At 40.4% G+C, this 25,326-nt stretch overlaps 1 protein-coding gene across 1 annotated transcript; it reads left to right on the top strand.

Annotated features, from left to right (window-relative positions):
- The first annotated feature begins 323 nt into the window (after positions 1-323).
- Positions 324-24,901, top strand: XKR9 (XK related 9). The gene is given in 6 exon segments (XM_038391783.2): positions 324-458; positions 11,557-11,687; positions 12,666-13,311; positions 23,202-23,425; positions 24,039-24,386; positions 24,389-24,901. Coding segments are annotated over 4 exon segments (1,137 nt in total). The 5' UTR covers positions 324-458; positions 11,557-11,687; positions 12,666-13,042; the 3' UTR covers positions 24,685-24,901.
- The last annotated feature ends 425 nt before the right edge of the window (positions 24,902-25,326 follow it).

The following is a 25,326-nucleotide window of genomic DNA, read 5'->3' as shown; positions in this document are numbered from 1 at the left end:
ACTTACCGCGGGGTCCACACTACACTAGGTCGACAGAAGACGCTCTCCCGTTGACTCCCCTTACTTTTTTTCAGCGCTGGTCTACACTGGGGGAGGGATGGGTCTAAGTTACCCAACTTCAGCTACATGAATAACGTAGCTGAAGTCGACGTACTGAGATCGACTTACCGTGGTGCCTTCACCACGGTGAGTCGACTGCTGCTGCTCCCCGTCAACTCTGCCTGCACCTCTGGCGGTGTTGGAGTACAGGAGTCGCTGGGAGAGCGCTCGGGGATCGATTTATCGTGTCTTCACTAGATGCGATAAATCGATCCCTGCTGGATCGATCGCAGCCCGCAGATCCGGCGGCTAGTGAAGACGTACCCTCGATGAGGTGGAGTCCAGGAGTCGACGGGAGAGCGATAGATGGTCGCGAAATCGACCGCCAATGCATCGATTGCCACAGCGTCGATCCTCCAGTAAGTCTAGGCAAGACTTTAGTCACCCAGTCGGGTCATCGCCACGTGTGGGAAAGGGCGCGTGGAAATCTGAGCAAAGCACAGCACAGGAAGGGTGGCTCTGCCCCTGGCACCCAACGGCCACCTGCACATGGCAGCTACCGGGACTGAAACTCCCATGGAATGCTTCTCTGTGCTCCAGCTTAGCCCCACAGGAACCATCGCATCCAGACAATGCTGCCTTTTGTTAGCTATGATGGATGACGTTCGTAAACTGATTCCCACTGCCTTCTCCCCATACCCCACATTTTTCCACCCTCAAACTTCCCCACAAATTCTGCCTTTGGGTGGCAATTTGTATTGCCTGGTCCCAGTCCAATGATGATTTTTTTCAGAGTATTGTTAATTAGTCAAGTTTTGAGACTTAGATGTGAGGAAAAATGATCACTTGAAGATTGGGAGATAATCTCTGTATGAGTCTGATAAACAGATACTTACAAATGACTAAATTATAAGGGCCTTACTTGCCCTTTCCTCCATAGCCAAAAGAGCCACAGAGCAGAACCAGTGCAGTTAGAAGGTATGCAGGTTGGGCAGGGGACGATTTGTGGACAAGTGGAGGAAAAAAGTCTCAAAGCAACATATTCTTACCAACATTTCAAATAATCAATATTTTTCTTATTACACTGTTTAACGTATACATTAATATCACATGTGCAGCCCGGCTCTAGCTGGAACCCCCCCACCGGCCTCGCGGTGACAGCTAGAGCCGGGCTGCCCCGCCACCCCTGTTACCCCCCTAGAAATTGACAAGAATGACAGCCAATATAAGTAATGCAGTGTCTACACGGACACTGTGTTGCCCTAACTATGCTGACAAGCCCTATGCCTCTCATGGAGGTGGAGTTATGTCAATGTAGTAAGGCACTTACATTGGGGGGAGCAAGATTGTAGTTTGTACTCTGATGTAATTAGGTCTGTGTAAGGCTTACATTGACCTAACTCTGTAGTGTAGAGCAGGGGTTCTCAACCTTTTTCTTTCTGAGGCCCCCCGCAACATGCTATAAAAACTCCATGGCCACATGTACCACAACAAATGTTTTTCTGCATATAAAAGCCAGGGCCAGTGTTAAGGGATAGCAAGCAGGGCAATTGCCTGGGGCTCCACACCACAGGGGGCCCTGTGAAGCTAAATTGCTCAGGCTTCAGCTTCAGCCCTGGGCTGTAGCCCCAGGCAGTGGGGCTTCAGCTTTCTGTCTTGGGCCCCAGCAAGTCTAATGCCAACCCTTCTTGGCAGACCCCCTGAAACCTGCTTGCGACCCCCTCAGGGGACCCCAGGTTGAGAAACGCTGCAAGCCTCAGAGTGTCACAGCTAAATATAAATTGGAACAGATTGTTTAGGATAAGTAGTTAACATGTATTTCAAAGAACCATTCAAGGTGAAAAGAAAAGGAGTACTTGTGGCACCTTAGAGACTAACAAATTTATTTGAGCATAAGCTTTCGTGAACTACAGCTCACTTCATCGGATGCAACAAGGTGAAGTTGCCTATTAACAATCTTCCAGTCATAGGGGGAGAAAGGAAGGGAGGGGGAAAAAAGCATCTGGAGCTGGGAGTTGCTAGTGGGTTATAGATTGTTGTAATAAGTCAAAAGTCCATTGTGTCTATTCAGTCCATGATTTTAGGCCATGTCTACACTTACAAGCTTAAGCTTACATGAGTTTAAGAGCGCTCATGTAGCTGTGTTATGCAGACGGGAGAGAGCTCGCCTATCAACATAATAAAACCAGCTCAAAGTGTGGTGGTAGCTATATTAGCTGAAGAGTGTCTCCTGCCAACATAGCACTGCGCACACCAGTGCTTATGCCAGAAAAACTTATGTCACGCAGGGAGGTGCTTTTTTCACATCCCTGAGTGACAAAAGTTTTGCCGTCATAAGTGCTGGTGTATACATGGCCTTGATGTCTAGCAAAGTTATGAATTTAAGCTCCCAGGCTCATCTTTTAAAGTTGTGCAGATTTCCCTTGAGAATGAGGACTGAGTGGTCAGATACAGACGGATTGTTTTGTGAAAAGTGTTCACCCACAGGTGATATGGTGTTTTTGACTTTTATCATTTTCCTGTATAAGTTCATTTGAGAGCACAGTGATTGTCTGGTTTCACCCACATAGTTGTGACTGGAGCATTTAGTGCACTGGATGAAGTACACTATGTGTAGGATCCATGGATCTCAAAAGGTGTGTTGTTGGAGTTATTGATCATCTTAGCAGTGGAGATATGTCTACAGGTTTTGCATCTATTCTGACAGCGTCTGGTGCTGCTTTGAGTTGGTATGTCCTGGTCTGTGGGAAGGTTGCTTCTGATGATAAGTTTGGAGAGGCTGAGGGGTTGTTTGAAGGCCAGAAGAGGAGGGCAAGATCTTTCAGGAAGATTTATTTCAGGATTTATTTCAGGATGTAGTATGTAAACCCCTGAAGTATGGGTTGTAATTGTTTAATGATACCCCATATGGGTTTAGCAAATACTCACCAGCAACCACACAACAGAACCACTAACCCAGGAACCTATCCTTGCAATAAAGCCCGTTGCCAACTGTGTCCACATATCTATTCAGGGGACACTATCATAGGGCCTAATCACATCAGCCACACTATCAGAGGCTCCTTCACCTGCACATCTACCAATGTTATATATGCCATCATGTGCCTGCAATGCCCCTCTGCCATGTACATTGGTCAAACTGGACAGTCTCTACGTAAAAGAATAAATGGACACAAATCAGACGTCAAGAATTATAACATTCAAAAACCAGTTGGAAAACACTTCAATCTCTTTGGTCACTCAATTTACAGATCTAAAAGTTGCAATTCTTCACCAAAAAGCTTCAAAAACAGACTCCAACGAGAGACTGCTGAATTGGAATTAATTTGCAAACTGGATACAATTAACTTTAGGCTTGAATAGAGACTGGGAGTGGATGGGTCATTACACAAAGTAAAACTATTTCCCCATGTTTATTTCCACTCCCCACCCCCCACTGTTCCTCAGACATTCTTGTCAACTGCTGGAAATGGCCCACCTTGATTATCACTACAAAAGATTTCCCCCCCCCCCCCGCTCTCCTGCTGGTAGTAGCTCACCTTAAGTGATCACTCTCGTTACAGTGTGTATGGTAACATCCATTGTTTCATGTTCTCTATGTATATAAATCTCCCCACTGTATTTTCCACTGAATGCATCTGATGAAGTGAGCTGTAGCTCATGAAAGCTTATGCTCAAATAAATTTGTTAGTCTCTAAGGTGCCACAAGTACTCCTTTTTCTTTTTTGCGAATACAGACTAACACGGGTGCTATTTGAAACCTAACTAGGGGTGTGTGGTCAGAGGGGTTTTTTATTTCCATACTGAAGCAGGTTCTCTCAGGGTATTTGGATGGTCCATTCCATGATGTGATCTACTTCTTGGGGAAGTCTCCTTTTTTGGAGAAGGTGGTTTTAGTGTGTTTATACTGGACTTTCTCCTTGGAACATATTCTGTGGTATTTGAGTGCCTGGCTATAGATTTCTTGGTGCATTTGGGATGGCTGCTGCATCTCTGAAGGTAAGTGTGGTGATCCGTGGGTTTCTTGTATATAGTATTCTTTAGGTTCCATTGTTGAAGTTGATGGTGGTATCCAGGAAGTTGATGCTAGTGTGGGAGTGTTCCAGAGAGAGTTTAATAGTTAGGTAGTGGTTGTTGAGGTTGTGGTATCTCTCTGGATGATCAGCTTCAACAATGGAACCTGACAGACAACTATATACAGGAAACCCACAGATCACCACACCTACCTTCATAGATCCAGTGAAGGTAACGATCCTAAACAGTGGGAAGGACACAATTAGGACTATGTGCTATCTTTATGAGCAGAATTTTTGGGAGGGTATCAAAGTCTGGGTCTGACAGTGTTATGATGTTGGTCTGCAAAGTACTACATCTGTTGATGATCCTTTCGGCAGTGATTAAAAAATCTCTCTCTGGAACCAAATTCTGGCTGGAGCTGTTTATAGGTGTATGCCAGAAATTCCATACAGCAGATGGACAACAGACAATTATTGGCTGTCTCTATTCTGGTGCCTCCAAAATTTTGCCAAGCCAGTTTCTTTAATCTATCTGAACCATTATTTACATCACACTCATCACATTATTTTCTCACTTTTCAGGATTTTCAGCCTCAGAGGGGCAATTACAGGATGCTGCTTGGAGTCAGAGGGGCTAAGGCTGCATTTTATATATGTATGCTCTGACTCAGCAGTGTCCTTTACACACAACCTTCCCTCCCCCTTCTAGATTACTCCTACTGTCTATAGTTGAGCATGGGTCAGTGAATGGAATTGGACTCAGCCAGAAATCAGGTGCCTTAAAATGCTGTTTTTTGCAGTGTACATGTGCATTAAACCTATTTTCAGCCACCAGGTAAAATTTGGCTCTTGGGTTAGGCATATCTGTGATGTCATATATAAAAATGATGGGACCTGAAGATACCGAGGCAACTTGTATATTTTGGTAGCTGACTCTCGCTAACGTAAATCCATTTTTTTTTCTTTGCATAATCCTGAACGTATGAGGGGAAAACCCCTTCAGATTTGCTAAAAATCTCCCACAAACTGTACCGGTGATTTTTTTTCTTCCTTAATTGCTTTGAATGGTAAGATTCTGACTACTTAACAAATCAACTATCAAGTGGTTTTTTTTTTTTCTTTTTTAGTATCAGTGTAAATTTCTTCTAAATAAATAATGTATTTTCTAATCACATGTAGGAGCTATGAAGCTATTTGGTCTGTAGATGGCAGCAGTAATATCCTTTGAGGAATTAATTTACAGTTCTTTCTGCTGCAAGAAAGCCTTTGGTCTTCATTTCCAGAACCTGACCATTAGGTACAAAACTTTGATACCCCTCTTACTAGTAAAAAGAAAAGGAGTACTTGTGGCACCTTGGAGACTAACAAATTTATTAGAGCATAAGCTTTCGTGAGCTACAGCTCACTTCAGCGGATGCATTTGGTGGAAAATACAGAGGGGAGATTGATATATACACACACAGAGAACATGAAACAATGGGTTTATCATACACACACACAGAAATTTTCCTCCTTCCCTCCCCCCCCTGCTGGGGATGGCTTATCTTAAGTGATCACTCTCCTTACAGTGTGTATGATAAACCCATTGTTTCATGTTCTCTGTGTGTGTATATCAATCTCCCCTCTGTATTTTCCACCAAATGCATCCGCTGAAGTGAGCTGTAGCTCACGAAAGCTTATGCTCCAATAAATTTGTTAGTCTCTAAGGTGCCACAAGTACTCCTTTTTCTTTTTGCGAATACAGACTAACATGGCTGCTACTCTGAAACCCTCTTACTAGTATGCACTGACTGAAGTTAATATGTTTTTGCAATTCTACTAGATCTTCTAGAGTGGACAATGATTTGCTTCAGCTTCTCCAATTCAAATAGCAGGTTTGCATTTTTAGTAAAAGCATACTACCCAAAGATTGATTATTTGGGGAAAAAATAGTCTGAACAGGGAGTGTGAAGATTATAAACAACAAAAGAACTAAACAAAATGAGTTTTGAAATGAGGTTGCTTCGTATTATACAACCATAGGATATTAACTCATGGCCAAGTTTAAAAGCTTTTTTTTTTTTTTTTTGGTTCAAATAGACACTTTAAACACCTTTAAAAATGTGACCCTCAGCTTTTATCTTTTTCCCATGATATGTGTAACTGCTGAGAGTAAACACTTTTCATTGAGGCTAAACAATAGCATCTCTATTGCCTAAGCATGGAAATATAATTCTGTGTTTGTTATACAAACTTTGCTGAATAGGGTAAGGCAAACAATTTCACAAAATAAATCATTCCAATATAATTTAGAAGCTGCTAGTTAGAAGTATTAGTGATGTAGGATTTTTTTTTGTTTGAGTTTTTGTTTGTTATTTTTATACATTTGCAATTGCAGATATTTTTAAAACACTTAAAAAAAGATGTATGTATTTTCTGGCCATCAGCAGACTTTCCCTTTTTAATCTGTTGAATCTTTATGCTTCCCCATTATTGCATTTTTTGCCAGGGAGATTTTTTTTACACTTACCTGTTTCAAGCATCAAAACACATTCATCTGTCATCTGTTCATCTCATTGCATGAAAAAGCAAAACCGTTACCTTTTGTATACATTTTACATGTATCTTATTGCGAAGACAACTGCTGAACAATTCTTTATTTATTAATAAGTCATATATTCACAAGCTTTGCTAAATCTACATATATATGTATATTGATTTTGATCAATAAGTCTGAAGAAACCAGTGTTTTCAACAAGTGGATATACTTTCATGGAGTGAAGGACGTGAAATGAGATTTAGCTAAATAACCTTTTATTTTAGGACTAGATTAAAAAATCCATAGATAAAGGCTTTTTTAGAATTCTATTAGAATAATGTATACATTCAGAAGGATTGGCAGTTCCAGATAACTAGCAGTATATTAACTATGTCACATGGTCAACAGGTGATTTAAGTTTCAGTTTGCATTATGCCACATAGCCTTTCACTTTTGCCAACGGCAAACTTTCAAGACACACAGTGAAGTATGAGAAATGTTCAGACCTTCAAAGCTGCTTGGAGCAGACCAGGGATTTTATAGTGAAAACGTTGATTTGTCTGTGGCAGGTATTAAAGTAAGTTTGCATTTTATGATAGTGTTTTAAATATACTGCAAGCAGTAAATGTCTACTTTTTAGTTTTCAGAGTAGCAGCTGTGTTAGTCTGTATCCGTAAAAAGAACGGGAGTACTTGTGGCACCTTAGAAACTAACAACTTTATTAGAGCATAAACTTTCGTGAGCTACATCTCACTTCATCGAATGCATAGAATGGAACATATCGTAAGATTATATATCTATATACACAAACAGATAAGTTGGAAGTTACCATACAAACTGTCAGAGGCAAAGTAGTTAAGATGAGCTATTATCAGCAGGAGAAAAAAACTTTTGTAGTGATAATCAAGATGGCCCATTTAGACAATTGACAAGAAGATGTGAGGATATTTAATTTAAGGAAATAGATTCAACATGTGTAATGACCCAGCCACTCCCAGTCTCTATTCAAACCCAAGTTAATGGTATCTAGTTTGCATGTTAATTCAAGCTCAGCAGTTTCTCCTTGGAGTCTGTTTTTGAAGCTTTTCTGTTGCAAAATTCCACCCTTAAATCTTTTACTGAGTAGCCAGAGAGGTTGAAGTGTTCTCCTACCGGGTTTTGAATGTTATGATTCCTGATGTCAGATTTGTGTCCATTCATTCTTTTGCGTAGAGACTGTCCGGTTTGGCCAATGTACATGGCAGAGTGGCATTGCTGGCACATGATGGCATATATCACATTGGTAGATGTGCAGGTGAACGAGCCCCTGATGGTGTGGCTAATGTGATTAGGTCCTATGATGGTGTCACTTGAATAAATATGTGGACAGAGTTGGCATCGGGCTTTGTTGCAAGGATAGGTTCCTGGGTTAATGTTTTTGTTGTGTGGTGTGTGGTTGCTGGGGAGTATTTGCTTCAGGTTGGAGGGCTGCCTGTAAGAGAGGACTGGTGTGTCTCCCAAATGTGTGAGAGTGAGGGGTCATTTTTCAGGATAGGTTGTAAATCTTTGATGCGCTGGAGAGGTTTTAGTTGGGGGCTGAAGGTGACAGCTAGTGGCGTTCTGTTATTTTCTTTGTTGGGCCTGTCCTGTAGTAGGTGACTTCTGGGTACTCTTCTGGCTCTGTCAATCTGTTTTTTCACTTCAGCAGGTGGGTACTGTAGTTTTAAGAATGCTTGATAGAGATCTTGTAGATGTTTGTCTCTGTCTGAGGGACTGGAGCAAATGCGGTTGTATCTTGGAGCTTGGCTGTAGACAATGGATCGTGTGGTGTGTCTTGGATGGAAGCTGGAGGCACGAAGGTAAGCATAGTGGTCGGTAGGTTTTCGGTATAGTGTGGTGTTTATGTGACCATTGCTTATTAGCACAGTAGTGTCCAGGAAATGTACAGCTTCTGCTCTATCTCAGAATGACTGTGTAAAGGTATGTTGGGTTTCAGAAAGGGCACATATTTTAGCACCGGATACTAAAATTGTATTTCTTATGGATGATATCTTAACAGATCTTGTATGGTAAGCAAGTTTTGAGCCTAGAGTTCTTTGATCAGAGACTAGGAGATTCCAGGTGCTGTGGGGCATAGGAGACTACACCCTTGTCCAAGTCGGCATTGAACTTGTACCCCACATGGTATTAGGAGATGCTTTAACTATTGGAAGGACTGTCATAGATTACACAAACCCTTGTGTACATTAAGGGTCCGATTTCCAGTTGAGATCTCCGATGCATCTGCAAAAGACATTTGTGCATAGCCTTGTGATTTAAAGCAGTAGAGTGGAGTTTGGGAGATATGGATTCAGTTTATGGATTCGTGACAGACTTCCTGTGTTACCTTGACAAAATACTGATTATAATACTTCCCTATTAAGAGTGTGGAGAGGATGAATTCATTAATGTTTGTGAGGTGCTTAGATACTGAAATAAGGGTACCAAAATTGTGCCCATATGAGTAGATAGAAGTCCAATCTACACACACATATTTCAGGCACAAAAATCACAGATCATGACTCAAGTCATCTAAAAGCTTGCCCCAAGGTATCCCATAGTATATTGCACATTATACATGTTAATCCTGCTATCGTGGAAGATCTCAACATCAACAATTATACTCTCCCTGTCGAAATAGAAGCATAAGACTTACCATATTGGATCAGACTGTTTATTCATCACATCTTATTCTGCCTCCTGTAGTGGCCAATAGCTACATTCTTATATTTTCAAATAGTGATATTATTCTTCATCCTCCATCCCAAAAACTGTGCAATATTTACTGTGTCCCATTGCAATGGCAGTTAAATATTAAGGGTAAGTGAAGTGATCCTTACATATCAAGTATATTCAGAGCTTTATTTTTTTTCTGAAGAAACATATCTATCAGGTTGCCAATTTAAATATTACATAAATGAAAGAATTATTATTAGGTTATGAAATATTAGTAAGTGCAAAGTTCAGTTTAGCTCATGCACTACTGTGTAGCAAAGTTTACTCCCGTAACCTCCCCAGATCATGTCAATTGCACTTGATATCTGGAAGAAGTTAGTGACAGGGTTTGTTTGTTTGTTTTTTTGTCAGTTGAAGGGACTTCAGGTATCTGAGTTCTCAGAGTACCTCACTCTACTGGCCACAGGCCAAGACTTGAGATAGGAAGTAGACAGAACAGGAGACTCGTAATAGCTAGGTCACTATTCAAAATTTGGTCTGGTCAATATCAATTAAGAATTGTCACAATTTTTCTTGTGGTCTATGTCAAATTAGCTAATGGTCTTAATTCACTTCTTAGTGGGAAGGTGTCCAAAAATCACAAAAATCCAAAGCAAGCCCAGCCCAACTCTCTTCCTCCCAATCCTTCCTGCCCTGGCTCTGCTGGCTGTCCCCAGGTGTTCCCCATAAAGTGTCTGTCTGATACTGCTTTGGTTGTGGTGTGAGCCTGACATTTTGGAATGTTCATATGTTTGATTATTTTGGTATGCTGCCAAAATTTTCCTGACTCATGCACGTGAGAGAATAGAAGGGAACTGGTGACTTTTAACAGTTAAAGTCATTTTAACTTTTAATAATTCCACAAAAACTGAATGGAATTTTATGAGACAAAGAAAATGCAGTTCCACAGCTCATAGACTCATAGACTTTAAGGCCAGAAGGGGCCATTGTGATCATGTAGTCTGATATCCTGCACATCTCAAGTCACAGAACCCACCCCCCTACCCCCGTCCTCTTGTAATAGACCCATAACCTCTGGCTGGGTTATTGAAGTCCTCAAATCATGGTTTAAAGACTTCAAGTTACAGAGAATTCACCATTTATTCTAGTTTAAATCAGCAAGTGATCTGTGCCCCATGCTGCAGAGGAAGGCAAAAAAATCCCAGGGTCTCTGCCAGTCTGACTTGGGGGAAAATTCCTTCCTGATCCGAAATATGGCAATCAGTTGAACCCTGAGCATGTCAGCACGACCCCCCAGCAAGATACCTGGGAAAGAATTCTCTATAGTAACTCAGAGCCCTATCTATCTAGTGCCCCATCTCCGACCACTGGGGATTTTTGCTACTAGCAGTTGCAAATGGGTAGGGTTGCCAATTTTGATTGGGCGTATTCCTGGAGGTTTCATTACATGACATAATCTTTAATTAAAGTTTAATCTTTAATTCCTGGATACTCCCGGACAATCCTGGAGGGTTGGGCCACATACCATTTCATCATCCCATTACCTCCATAAATTTATCAAGCTCAGTCTTGAAACCAGTTAGATTTTTTGCCCCCATTGCTCCCCTTGGAAGGTTGTTCCAGAATTTCACTCCTCTGATGGTTAGAAGCCTTTGTCTAATTTGAAGCCTAAATTTGTTGATGACCAGTTTATATTACTTTGTTCTTGTATAAACATTGGTGCTTAACTTAAATAACTCCTCACCCTCCCTGCTATTTATCCTCTGATGTATTTATAGAGAGCAATCATATCTCCTTTCAGCCTTTGTTTGGTTAGGCTAACCAAGCCAAGCTCTTTGAGTCTCCTCTCATAAGGTAGGTTTTCCATTCCTCTGATCATACTAATAGCCTTTTTCTGCACCTGTTCCAGTTTGAATTGACCTTTCTTAAACATGGGAGACCAGACTTGCACACAGTATTCCTGATGAGGTCTCACAGTGCCTGGCATAATGGCAATAACACTTCCCTATCTTTACTGGAAATCCTTCGCCTGATGCACAGCCACATTTCATTGGTAGCTCATAGTCATCCTGTGATCAACCAATACACACAAAGTTTTCTCCTCTTCTGTTGCTTTCAACTAAGAAGTCTCCAGCTTATAGCAAAAATTCTTGTTTAGTCCCTAAGCACTTAGTACTATTAAATTTCATCCCATTTCTATTTCTCCAGTTTCAATGTCCTCCAGATCTTGTATGATATTCTGGTCCTCCTCTGTATTGGCAATATCTCCCAACTTTGTGTCATCTGCAGATTTTGTTAGCACATTCCCACGTTTTGTGCCAAGATCATGAATGAAAATGTTAAAGAAGATTGGTCCCAAGACTGATCCCTCAAGGGCATTCCCTCTGCTGAATATGAAAGATCTGCTGAAAACAATAGAGGTGTGTGAGATTGTCAAAGAAAAAGTCACAAAAATCATTATAATGGAAATTATTAGGCAACCTTAATGTAGGGACTGTAATCTGCTTCCCCCGATAATAAGGATACATATTCTACAGTAAAGCAGGGTCTGGCTAGCGATTCCTGCACAGGAATGATCTTTCATGCAAACAGCCTTGATCCTGTCCAGTAGCCTAAGGGGTACTCTTTTGTAGTCATTGAATATGGACAAATGTGAAAGATAAAACCATTAAACAGTGAAAAGTCTTCCAATCACACAATGTGTGTAGCTGTATAATGTGTATTCAAGGTATGATTGTTCTCCACTCTTTGTGGGCACTCAGAGGCAGAGGAAGAAGCTAGTATCTTGAACAAGCCCAGATTCTCATGGATTAGCTGTTGACTGTGGAAGACTTTTTTTTTTTTTAAAAAAAGTGTTGTAGCCATGTTAGTCCCAGGAGATTAGAGACAACGTGGGTGAGGTAAGAAGGGTCTGAAGAATAGCTCTGTGTAAGATCAGAAGTGTGTGCTGTCACCAACAGAAGTTGATCCAGTAAAAGATATTCCCTTACCCACCTTGCCTCTCTAATATCTTTTGAGAGTCCAGAAAGGCTGGCTTTCATGAATATTCTGTCTTAATGAGTAGTGTTGGGAAGGAGTCACCATTTTTATCCACATTAACTGAGGTTTAAAAAGCTCATGGTATTGGGCTTCTTTCTTAGCATCTCTTAACTCTACACTTAGAAATGTCTGCTTATAACAAGAAAGTTCCACTCATACCGGGCAAGGTTCAGAATCACTGCTGTCAGGAGAGTAATTTTAACTCATCAGACATTTATCTTCCCAAGTGATTGTCCATGAGCATCCCCCATACACTTTCTTTTCCTTCTAAATTATTATGTGAATTGCTGGGGGGGCTTTATGCTTTTCTGAATTATTGCTCTTGTTATTGGTGATCCTTCATTTATTCTTCTTTTCAGGAGCCAGCAACTAGGAAGAATGACATCTACCAGCATAATTAAAAAGATGTTTACATGTACGCTTTCTGGAATGGACATGTAGCAATGGAATTAGTTTAGTATTCTAGCAAAGAGCATAAAAATTGAAGTCTCTTTATTTTGATTCAATTTTCCATACTGAAAATATACACTACAGCTTTCCTTTATAGAAAACATTATGAAGCTTGAGATAGGAAGTAGACAGAACAGGAGACTCGTAATAGCTAGGTCACTATTCAAAATTTGGTCTGGTCAATATCAATTAAGTTGTATCACTAGGTGTAAGAGTGTATTTAGATATGCTCTGACTTCTTCTTATATTAAGTGATAACACAATGACAATGAAAAACTAACTCATAATGAAATTAACTAAATGGAATTTTACTATGTCAGTTCTTGGAATTGTAATTTATGTAGCTGATATTGCAGCAGATATCTGGGTCATTAGTAACTATTTCTGTGAGGGACAATATTCTTTGGGTATCTTGACACTGGTTTTTAGGTGTCTGTCATCAATAGTACAGATTTTTAGTTATGAATGGTTTAAAGAAGACTGTGGAAGCCCTGATCCTGGGAAGCTGAACTGGATTTTTCTACTTCATTTCTTGCATGGTGGAATTTTTATAAGGTAAATGCCAACTTTCAAATATTAAAAAAATAAATCATATTGTTTTTATGTGGTTCACTTTGAACTTTCAGTGTCAGCTAATTATGCAGGGCTTTTGATTTTAGGTTTTAACTGATAAACAGCAATAAAACATCCCAAATTCAATCAATAAATAAAAACCAGAGTTTATCCCATAAATGCTGGAAAAAAAGCTGAAGTGCTTACTTGTATCTAAGGCCTTGTCTACATAGAGCATTAATGCGGACTGATTTAACATGGTTCTGTTTGAAACAGCACAACGTTAAGTGCACTAGGTAACATTACAAAGAGATTACTCATTATATAATACACATTACTCATTATAGGTTTCAGAGTAGCAGCCATGTTAGTCTGTATCCGCAAAAAGAAAAGGAGGACTTGAGGCACCTTAGAGACTAACACATTTATTTGAGCATAAGCTTTCGTGAGCTACAGCTCACTTCATCCGATGCATCCAATGAAGTGAACTGTAGCTCACGAAAGCTTATGCTCAAATAAATTTGTTAGTCTCTAAGGTGCCACAAGTCCTCCTTTTCTTATTACTCATTACAGTATGTACAAAGAGAGAGCCCCGAAAAACCCTAGTTTTTGGACATCTACATAAAACTCAAATATTGCTAAAAAAAATACCACCCCAATGAAATTAATAACCCATTAAACCAGAAGCCCTATTGTTATGTTAATACAACTTCCAGATCAAATCTGCTGCTGTGTCAGCAACCACAACTCTACTTACATCAATGGAATTGTGTTCCCTTATGTTTGTGGTAAATTTGGCCCACAGTTTTTGATATAGATATGTCTTAACTATTTCATTTTCCTTATCAATAATTATTTTAGCTGAAACTGTTACAATTAAATTTAATTTGGCACCACATTCTTTATACAGGATATATTACATAAAAATGCTGGACAGAGAAAGTCAGTTGTATGATGAAGAAAAAGAGGTTTTTAGGGTGATACTTAGGGGAGAATTGCCTCTGAAGGTAGCTGAGGTGAAAGAAATTCATTAACATGGAAAGTCCAGTGATATGAATAGAAAGAAGGTTGAGTCTGGAGGACAGGAATGAGCAATTACTCATGGTATTAAGCACTGAACTCTGTAGTGAGTATTTGCAGGCTCAGGTCCATGGTGACTAGAATCCCTGTTTACTCACAGGTGCATGTTCAGTAAATTTAAAATTTTTCCTTCAGCTCTGTTTGTGGCTTTGAAAAGTAATTTTCATTTCAGTTTGCATTTACGTTGAGATTACACATCACTACCCTTTTAAAAGTGATGTGAAAACTTGTTGAGAAATTCAGAGGTTCTGGATCTTAATCCCTATGGATGTGATTGTTGTGAGTAATAGGTTTCTTGCTGGGAAAATGTAGACTTGCCAAAGACACTATGATTATGTGCTTTAGCATGTACTTCACTGAAGAAAATGCTAATTTTAAATGCTCCTTAAAATACTCTAATAAACTGTGGACATTCTAAAAAGGTACATTTATGCCAATTGAAAAATCTCAAACAACTTTCTTTACCTGTAAAACTAACAACACCTTAGATTATTAAGAGTGAAATGATTTTTAAGATCCGGTTTACTTATCACTGTTTACTTTTGTTCTTTACTTTCGCCTCTCTTATATTCTTTCTATAAGTTTCACTGTTGTTTACAGTCAGTTTTACTTTCATGTTCTTCCTTTTGCAATGCTAGTGTATCAAACATTGGGCAGAATACTAATTTGTTTTAAAATGATTGTTTTCATTTTGAAAATTGGTGTTAGGTTTTATAAAAGCTTGTTTTTACAACATTTTAATTTTGGGCAAGAAATGTTCCTGTTATCTGTCTGCCAGATTTTTATCCACTTAGCAGCCCCATATATTTGGTGGGTTTGTCTAACTATACTGAGATTTATCCTTCAGTATTAACAGGACATTAGCAGCTTCCCTCTCTTGGTAGGAGTCTCTCAGGACCCTGTCCGTGGCCCCTCCTCTTCTCACTGTATACTCTTGCCCCCTTCAAATCCATTAAAAATGCTGCTGCTAAGATCATCTTCTTGGTTCATTGCTCTGTAACCTCTTCTTTAAGTACCTCCACTGGCTCCCCTTCTCTGAGGAGAAAGAGGGCATTAGGTATATTTTAAAAAATAAATATATCCTTGTCTGGTTATATTTGATATTAACCTGCCTAACTGCTAGGAGTTAAATCAAGGGAGGCTAAGGGTGAACCAGCAGAAAATAGAGTGACACAGATAAGAGTCCTGGAGAAAGCAATGGAAAAGCTATTTGTTGGGGAATACCCCATATCCGGGCTAGAATGGTTTATTCTTGCCAAGGCTGAGCATAGAATCAAAGAGAATCCTAAACGTAAAAAATTCTGGCCTCAGGGAGAAGTGTGGAATGAGTTGTCAACTATTGACAGAGGGAGTATACTGCAAGCAGGACAGACTGGCTCTCCCAACTCAGAAATGGGAATAAACTGGACCTCCTTGAGCTATGGATAGAGAGGTTAAGTAAGGAAGTATCTGTCCAGGCCTTTCAGTATGATAACCAATTTTCCTAAATGCTTTTTACCTTTTGAGGAATGAATAAATAATGGTTTCAAAGACAATGTTTTTGCATCACTGCTGTTACAGGCTCCTGAAGGGTAATTTATAGATGCCAAAAAACAAGTTGGGCCTGTGTTGTTGGGAACTAGGGGGCTGTAGCCCAGAGATCCAGCCTGAGAGTGTTGGTCTGCATTATTCCACCCAAAGTAAGGTGCTGGAAGTTGAGGCTTGTCAACTAAGGGGTGCACTTGAGAGGGACTAAAAGGAGTCTAAGGTGCAATTTGCCCTGTAGCCATGACAGTATCAAACACAAATCTTTTCTACTGACCTTCAATGTCCTCCACGGTTTTGCTTCATGCTACCTATTTGACTGGTTATCTTATTACGAAGTTGACTCCTATCTTCACTCTTGTCCGTGACAACCATCTGGTTCTCCATTTTTCCAACAAGAACTTCCACAGTCTCTCCCATGCTTCCCCTCCTGCATTGCCAAAGCTCCCAGTGAAAATCTGTAAAATAGCTAGTCCTCCTTCAAGTCCTTATGCAAAACTCATCTCTGTGGTAATTCACATTAAGTACAACTTAATAATGGCTAGGGAGGCGGAGAGCTGTGATCACTACTACTGAGTGGTTAAGTATTACACAAGTCCTATAATATTTATTTGTCACCTTTCTTCCACACCCCACACTGGTTGTCATTTGTCTCTGACACCTGCTTATTATCTTTTAGATTGTAAGCTCTTTGGGACAGGGAATATTATATGTTTATACAGTGCCTAGCACAATGGAGCTGAATCTTGCTGTGCTATCTCAATATAAATGTTAACAACAATAAATATTAAAACCATATTGTGACATACCAGGATGCACTCCAGATCAGTGTTGGGTGGGGGTTGTTATACCCCTAGCCTGCAATCTGGGGTGCCTTACAATGCCTTGCTGCTGCAGCCTCCAATCAGGACTGCTCACAAACAGCTTTCAGTTTGCCAAGTCACACCGTGACTCTCACCAGCCTTAGTTATATATACTGCAGGGTGACCCCAACACACTCCCAGTTTCAGATTCTCCACAGAAATATATATCCTGTACTGCCCAGCCCCCTCCTGGACAGTACAAATATAGTAAGACTTATTCCTTTAAGGGAATAATATATCAGCTTATTACCTTAAATGGAGTTATCCAAACATGTCAACTTAAACACATTGGATTAGATCAAACAATAAAACAAGTTTATTAACTACAAAGAGATAGATTTTGAGTATGAGTAATGAGGCATAAAAATCAGAAATGATTACAAGAAAAACAAAGAAAAAATGCATTCTAGTATCTAACTTAAACTATATCAGATTCAAGCAAAATTTCTCACCACATGATTCCAGCAAGATTACTGACCAATCTCTACTCCTTCCCCAGAGTCCAATGGCTGTTTCCTTTGTCTTCTCAAGTGCAGAGAATGCAATGGGCTGGCGGAGAGAGAGAGAGAGAGGTCCTTTGGTGTGTTTGCCCCTCCTTTTTATAGTTTCATTGTTGCTCTTGAAAAACATTTCCAGCTGAGAAACAGGAGACAGTCTATGTGGAAGGATGTTCCCGACTGGATTTTTTCCATCTGTTTGAGCTTCCTTTGTTTTCCCTTCCTCCTTGATGATCCTGTTTACTGCTTAGCACACATTCCTTTGTTTAGGACCAACCTATTTGCTGACTTCTGCCTGAGCAGGCTCTGGGGTTTGGAACATGTGTTAATAACATCATACAGGGGAATCTTATAACTTCATATACAATGTTGCCACACATTTTATGAGGACAATACTATCCAGCAAATTATGAGTTTTCAAATGATACCTTAAAAGACATACCTTGTACAAAGATTATTACAATAGAGTGTAGGGTTTGAATACGGGGTGTATTCTGTCACCCATATATTTAAAAATCCTTGTTTATATTGCTAATAAGAGCTCAGATTATGAAAATGGAAAGAATTGTAAACATATAAGTGTAAGTTTTATATTCAGATGAGCTGCCCGAGTGGCCAGAATGGATGCTAAAATATTTATACTTTATGAACAGTCTAACAAATCTATCCCGAGAGAATAAATAATTGATAATTTAGTAAAGCTTTTGATACTGTCTCGCATGACCTTCTCATAAACAAACTAGGGAAATGCAACCTAGATGGAGCTACTATAAGGTGGGTGAAAAACTGGTTGGAAAACCATTCCCAGAGAGTAGTTATCAGTGGTTCACAGTCATGCTGGAAGGACTTAACAAGTGGGGTCCTGCAGGGATCAGTTCTGGATCTGGTTCTGTTCAATATCTTCATCAATGATTTAGATAATGGCATAAAGCAGGAGTCTCAAACTCAAATGACCCTGAAGGCCACATGAGGACTAGTACATTGGCCCGAGGGCCGCAACACTGACCACCCCCGCACCCGCTGCCCCTGCCCCGCCTCTTCCCACCCCTTCCCTGCCCCCAGGGTGGAGGCAGGGTGCGTCAGGGGGCACAGGTCAGGGGGTTGGGGTGCAGGGTGTGGCAGGGGGCTCAGGGCAGGGGGGTCAGGGTGCAGGAGGGGTTTGGGGGGGTGGGTCCGGCTGGCGCGCACTGGGGGCAGGGCAGGCTGGAAGCGGCCGGAAGCTGGGGTGGGGGCCACAGGGGTCTGTGTATTGCCCTGGCTGCTCCTCTAGGTACCTCCCCCGAAGCTCCCATTGGCCACGGTTCCCAGTTCCCAGCCAATGGGAGTTTCGGGTACCTGGAAGAACGGCCAGGGCAACACACAGACCCCTGTGCCGCCCCCCTCCTCCCCCACGTTCCAGCCACTTCCCAGAGTGGCGCGAGGGCAGGCAGGCAGGGAGCCTGCCCTGCCCCTGGTGCATGTCAGGTCAGAGCCGCTCTAGGTAAATGCTGGGGAGGCGGGGAAGGGGCTGCAGGCCGCAGAAAATAATCCAGCGGGCCGCGTGTTTGAGACCCCTGGCATAGAGAGTACACTTATAAATTTTGCGGACGATACCAACCTGGGAGGGGATGCAAGTACTTTGAATTTTAATCCTATCTTCCAAAATGATCTGGACAAAGTGGAGAAATGGTCTGAAGAAAATAGGATGAAATTCAAGAAGAACAAATGCAAAGTACTCCATTTAGGAAGGAACAATCAGTTGCACACATACAAAATGGGAAATGAGTGCCTAGGAAGGAGTACTGCAGAAAGGGATTGTGGGGTCATAGTGGACCACAAGCTAAATATGAGTCAACAGTGTAACGCTGTTGCAAAAAAAGTGAACATTATTTTGCGATGTATTAGCAGGAGTGTTGTAAACAAGACACAAGAAATAATTCTTCCACTCTACTCTGCACTGATTAAACCTCAGCTGGAGTATTGTGTCCAGTTCTGGGTGCCACATTTAAAGAAGAATGTGGACAAACTGGAGAGAATTCAGAGAAGAGTGACAAAAATGATTAAAGTTCTAGAAAACGTGACCTATGAAGGAAAATTGAAAAAAACTGGGTTTGTTTAGTCTGGAAAAGAGAAAACCGAGAGGGGACATGATAACAGTTTTCAAGTACGTAAAAGGTTGTAACAAGGAAGAGGGAGAAAAATTGTTTTTCTTAACCTCTGAGGCTAGGACAAAAAGCAATGGACTTAAATTGCAGCAAGGAAGGTTTAGGTTGGATATTAGGAAAAACTTCCTAACTCTCAGAGTCATTAAGCACTGGAATAAATTCCCTAGGGAGGTTATAGAATCTCCATCATTGGAAATTTTAAAGAGCAGATTAAACAAACACCTGTCAGGAATGGTCTAGATAATACTTAGTCCTGCCATGAGGCAGGGGACTGGACTAGATGACCTCTCAAGATCCCTTCTAGTTCTATGATTCTATAATACCCAGTACACATCTTATTCCGGAGGAATCCCTTTAACAACATGTGTGGTGTTCACCTCTTACCACATCTGCTCCCCGAGGTCTGAACTCTGGAGCTCATATTCAGTGCATCAGATTCATACTTACTTGCTGTTTGGACAAACTCAGGCTCTGGTGGTTGAGTGTGTGTAACAGGTTGATTTACTTTAACAGTTTTTCTTGAAAACATTGCAAACTATACAGATGTTTACATTTCGGAGGCAAGAACTAAATGTTTGCATTCTTAATTGTTTTGTAACTTGAAAAAGTTACAGATTTGCCAAGCAGTGTAGGATTTTATTTATGGAAGATTACTCAGAACACAGTAAAATAGATATGCAACAAATGTAATACAAGAAAACAATTCCACCTGTGAGTTTCTTTCTTTTAAGTAATGGAGTCAGAGCCAAATCATGGAAGTAGTGCACAGCTTGCATGTCAAGGTTGCATTGTAGAATCTCTGCAAGGAGAAAGGCATGGAATCAGCCCTCTAGGCCAGTGGTCTCCAAACTTTTTGGCTCACGCACCCCCAGGGTGAAGACCGGAAGGCCTGCGACAGGCGGGCTGCTGGAGGGAAACACCAGCCCTAGACATGCAGAGCTTCTGCCGAAGAACAAAAATGGCAGAGTGCCGTCCGGTGGCGATCCTGCTGCCGCACACCCCCAGGATCATCTCACGCACCCCAGTTTGAAGACCACGGCTCTAGGCCGTGAAGTAGTAACGTCCCTGCTCTGTAGCTGTGACTGCTGCTTCAGGATTGCAATGCTTAGCCCTGAGGCTGATGTACGCTCTGCCTTCTTTGGGGACAATGGGTAGTGCATTGTTGGGACACAGGGAGCCCACACAAAGCAGAGCACTACAGCAGGCAGGTGGCATAGGTGTTCAAATTCCGCCTCTCTCCTTTTCCTCTGTTAAAGCAAAGCATTGTCATAGGACCTGTATCCTCCGTGGCCACAGAGCAGGATTTGGCCCTTAATGCTGGTGAAAGGTGTCATAGTTAAAATTCAGGTGACTGAAATCTGTCTACCGAACAGAAATATCATGAGCTGCAGCACTGCAGGCTGTCCCCACCAATGTGCATCACCCCTGACCTGGAGGGATCACCCACCTACACTGATGAAAAGAGTAGTTCAGTTTCCATGCCTATTCACTACTGGTCTCTGCTGAAGCAACCAGGTGTGGTTGTAGCTTCCCCATTTTAAAGTCCTCAGATGCATTCACCATTTCTGTAAACAATCACTATTTTCCCCACCCATGTCCTTGGTGTGGAACCCCCAGCTAGCACCGTAGAATAGTTGGCCAAATGTAGGCAGAGAGGTCACACTTGGAATTTTGGGCCTTGTGACTGGACGCCCCCTAGAATGGCTCTGCAAGGAGTCTGAGCTGTGCTTAAACTGTCCCTGCTTTAAATTCCAGAATGACACTATTAATTTTACATGGAAAGCTCTCAGTACTATGGTGACGAGCAGCAGTATAAAACATGGTTTGGCTAAATTAAAAAACTTACCTCAAAATATGAATATTTTTGAGCTTTAGAAAGTTCACGGCATTTCAGCATCTCTGAAAACAGCCTATTTTTTTTGTACTGGTATTTCAGTCACAAATAGTCAAGAGGGGTTTTTTTTGGGGTGTGTTTTGCAGTCTGATTTGAAAAGCAAAGAGGTTTGAACATGTCAGACAAGTGTCCAAACTTTTGGGTGCTTCTTTGAGCCTAATCTGAACTTCTAAGATTTGTTCACTGTTAGTACATATTTCAGAGCTGGAACCAGCCTTCTCAGGAAAACCCTAGCCACGGGACACACCACCAAAAAAAGTAGGCAAAATAAAAGGTTAATTCCCTAGTGGAATGGCTTTTTTTCCACTGTTTTCCCAATAGTGGAGTCAGAATAGGTTCTCTGGGCAAGGCTAGTGGAAGTTCCAGGGATTTGAAAGTGGAATCAATGATAATTGAATGGTCTCTCTTCAGCAGACAATTTGCACACCAGATGTTTATGAATTACTTAAAAGCAGAGACTGGGCACACACTCAGTGGAAGAGATTGTTACTTTGCCTTGAAAGATGATGGGGTGAGGCCTTCATGGATACTTATTAGGAGATTTTCTTTCTTGTATGTTCGTTGCTAACTGGTTCTGAAAGACTCTTTGTTTATTGCTAAACAATTCCACAGGAAATAAATGAGGTAATTAGCCCTTAGAGCCTGTTCTTTTAGACTTGGCTCACCATACCTACTATCTGCAGGGCTTTCCTCACCCTACTTTAAACTTCCACTTTGGAGGCAATGGGCCAGATCCTTAGCTAGGACAGGTGTAACTCTTGACATCAAAGGATCTACACTGATTTACACCAGCTGTGGATCTGGTCCTACATCTGCTTGCAGCTATCATTTTTTCCCCCCAAGGAGGACTGAATAGATTTTTGTGTGCAGATGACCACAGTTGCTTCCTTAAATGTCCAAATGGTGTCTCTTTTGACTAGAGTTTAGTATTCCCTCCCCTCAAGGGGCTAAGGCTAAGCACTCTATTTCCAGAGCCCTGCTAACTCCTCTAGGGCTGAAAAACAAATGACTTGGTCTTGGGAATTAAACATAGGTCTCCCACATGGCAATACAGATATCTTGAACAGAAAAGGTACTTCACAAGGCAGAAAGTAAATCTGTCATGATTCACTAGCTCCAGTATAATGTATCATTCCATTTAGTTTTCTTTCAAAGGAAATGATTATATAGCCTTCAGGACAAAATAGAACTGTTTTGAGAGGTCATTTATATGCCCTCAATATCTGACAAAGAATCTGTTTTATCATATGACACCGTCCAGATCATGTTGTATGAAATATGTGTGTCCTGAGAGTTATTTTCTGTATTGAAAGTTTCTTGGGTTCCTTAGAAAAGAAACAGCTTAAAGAATTAGGGCTACATTTAAAAAAAAAATGAACCCACAAAAGAATGTGCAAATTTGATGTAGATGTGTAAATCAGCTGACGTGCATGTTAGGGGATACATGCATACACGCATAGTTTCATGTCAAAATCTCCAGTTTGCATGTGTACATCTAGGGATCTGGGTGCATGAAAAATGAAAGTGTCATCCTAAAGTGAAGGGGACAAGAAGGAAGCAAAGGGGAGATTCAGAAATATATCCTGTTTAAAGATATTAAAGTTAATTAACTCAATCCTATGGTCTTTACTCAGGCCAATCTCATTCCATTCAATTTAGTTTCTTTGATTGCACCCATCACTAACATTAACCTCAATGTGCATTTTGCATTAGTAAGAAGTAAAGGTTCCCATTCAGAGAGAATTAAAAACAAATAATGATACTTTGAGAACAAAACGGCTAAAATCTTAACTAGTTTTCTCTATTTTCTAGAACAGTGCTTTAAAAAAAAACCTCTGTCTAACCAAGTTTATATATATATATATATATATATATATATTTCTCTTTGTAGGTATTGGTTTGCATTGAAAGATGGCTACCAGGCTGCTTTTAAACAAAACAGCTCTGGAGATAAACTTACTGGGGGCCCTGCCAGTATCATTCATAAACGTGCCATTGATGCATTGACTGATATTAGTATGCTCAGGGTATTTAAGACTTTCCTGGAGACCATACCCCAGCTCATTCTTCAGATTTACATCCTGATGGAGCATGACAAGGCTGCCTTCAGTCAGTGTAAGTCTCTCTCATTTGAAAGTTGAATATAGTTAAATCTCCACTAAGAAGGCAATCCCTAGTATTGGGTAACACTTTAAAGTATTCCCTGTCATTTCCCAGTACAATTTTATTTAACATTTAGTTTAAAACTTCCTCTGTTAGGTTATCTATTTTACTAAACTCTGGGAAAAGTTTCACTGTAATATGTAATAGTAATATTTAAGAATAACATTGTATTGTGTTTGATAAGCGAAAGCTAATGGATGTAACCAACTGAATCATTTCAGAGTAGTCTATTTTGTTTTCACTTATTGAATAGGTAGATATCTAAGGTACTTCTATGGCTCCCATTACTGAGCACCCCCAGTCTTTAATATATTCCTCCTCACAACACCTCTGTGATATAGGGCAGTGCTATTATCCCCATTTTACAGATGGGGAACTGAGGCACATAAAAGGCTAAGTAACTTGCCCAAGGTCACACAGAAATTAGTGGAGGAGCAAGGAATTGAACCTGGGTTTCACAAGTGCCCTAACAGGACCATTCTTCCTCTCGGATATAAAGAATGTTTAAGTAAAAATAAATTAAGTTTTTCCATGGAACTAACATCTATCCTTGTGTTTTATTTAGATGCTTCCATCATCACATCTTTCTGCAGCATTTCCTGGTCAACATTTGACTATCAGATATCATTACGAAAATCTCTGCCTGATAAAAATCAATTTGCTGGGGTGCCTCCTAAGTTACTATACCTCTTGTATAAACTGTTCACACTGACTTCTTGGATACTGAGTATTGCACTGGCCACCCTATTAAATATCATAAGTTGTATATTTCTGCTAATATTTCTTTGGACCTTGGGCTTCAGCTGGACTTTGAAGCAACACACTATGTTTTGCAAATCTAAGAGGATGGAATTTTTATACAGGACTGTTGTTGGGATCATTCTTATTTTTACATTTTTTAATGTCAAGGGGGAAAAACAAAAATATATATTTCTAGTTATTATGCCACTCATGTGCTTGTAACTTTAGGCATAATGTGTATGTGTTTGTTCTGGAAGACTTCAGTTACTGAGCAAGTATATTTTACATTTGTGAGCATCACAGTTGTTCTCACTCTGGGGTTAGGTATTATTTGTCTTATTGTTTATTATACGTTTTTCCACCCCACTATTTATTTCAAACAAGAAAGTGCTTCAGATAAAGTTGATGGACTAGCAAGAGAAAGAGAAAAAGAAGAAATCAGTAGAATAAGAAATTTCATAATGCAATGAAGAGTATAGAATTATGTGAATTTTTAAATATGTGCAAATCAAAGCAAATATTACCTGTACTGTTACTTATTCTGTCTTTACTTTTGATACTTGCAATGAGCATTTCAAGTAAAAAAATTGCTAATGGGAACGGTAGTAGTTACCAGCTCTGAATAATTATTGCTTCTGCTGTACTACTCTACAAAGCAAAGACTTTTTATAAAATAAACTGAACACTTCTGCATATTGGTGTTTTGCCTTTACAGGGGCTCTTTTTGTATTTTATTTATTTTACAAGTGATAGAAAAACAAACAACCAATCCTATCCTCCCACCCAAATCCAGTTTCATTTTTTCCACACAGAATGTAGGAAAAAGAAAACCAAATCAAGTTACTGTTGATATTGTCTTTGTTTCTGAAATGTACTTCTCTTCAAAACAAGGCTCACATCTCCTTACTTGGCAGTGGGCTTCATCTAAAATAACCAAGGACTGTGATATGTTGACTGTACCTGAACACAGGGATCACAGAGGAGTGGATTTACCCTCCCCATGAGAGAGGTACATGTATTCACTAGGAAGGGTAGCTACAAACCCACAGCCCTCCCCTGGGAGTTCAACCAGGAAAGAGTAACTTTAATTGGGCCACAGTGCAATAGGAACC

Source organism: Dermochelys coriacea, chromosome 2 (assembly GCF_009764565.3).
Source record: "Dermochelys coriacea isolate rDerCor1 chromosome 2, rDerCor1.pri.v4, whole genome shotgun sequence".
NCBI classification, from domain to species: Eukaryota; Metazoa; Chordata; order Testudines; family Dermochelyidae; genus Dermochelys; species Dermochelys coriacea.
The sequence above is the reverse complement of the archived record's forward strand: the minus strand, read 5'-3'. Positions and strand labels throughout refer to the sequence as shown.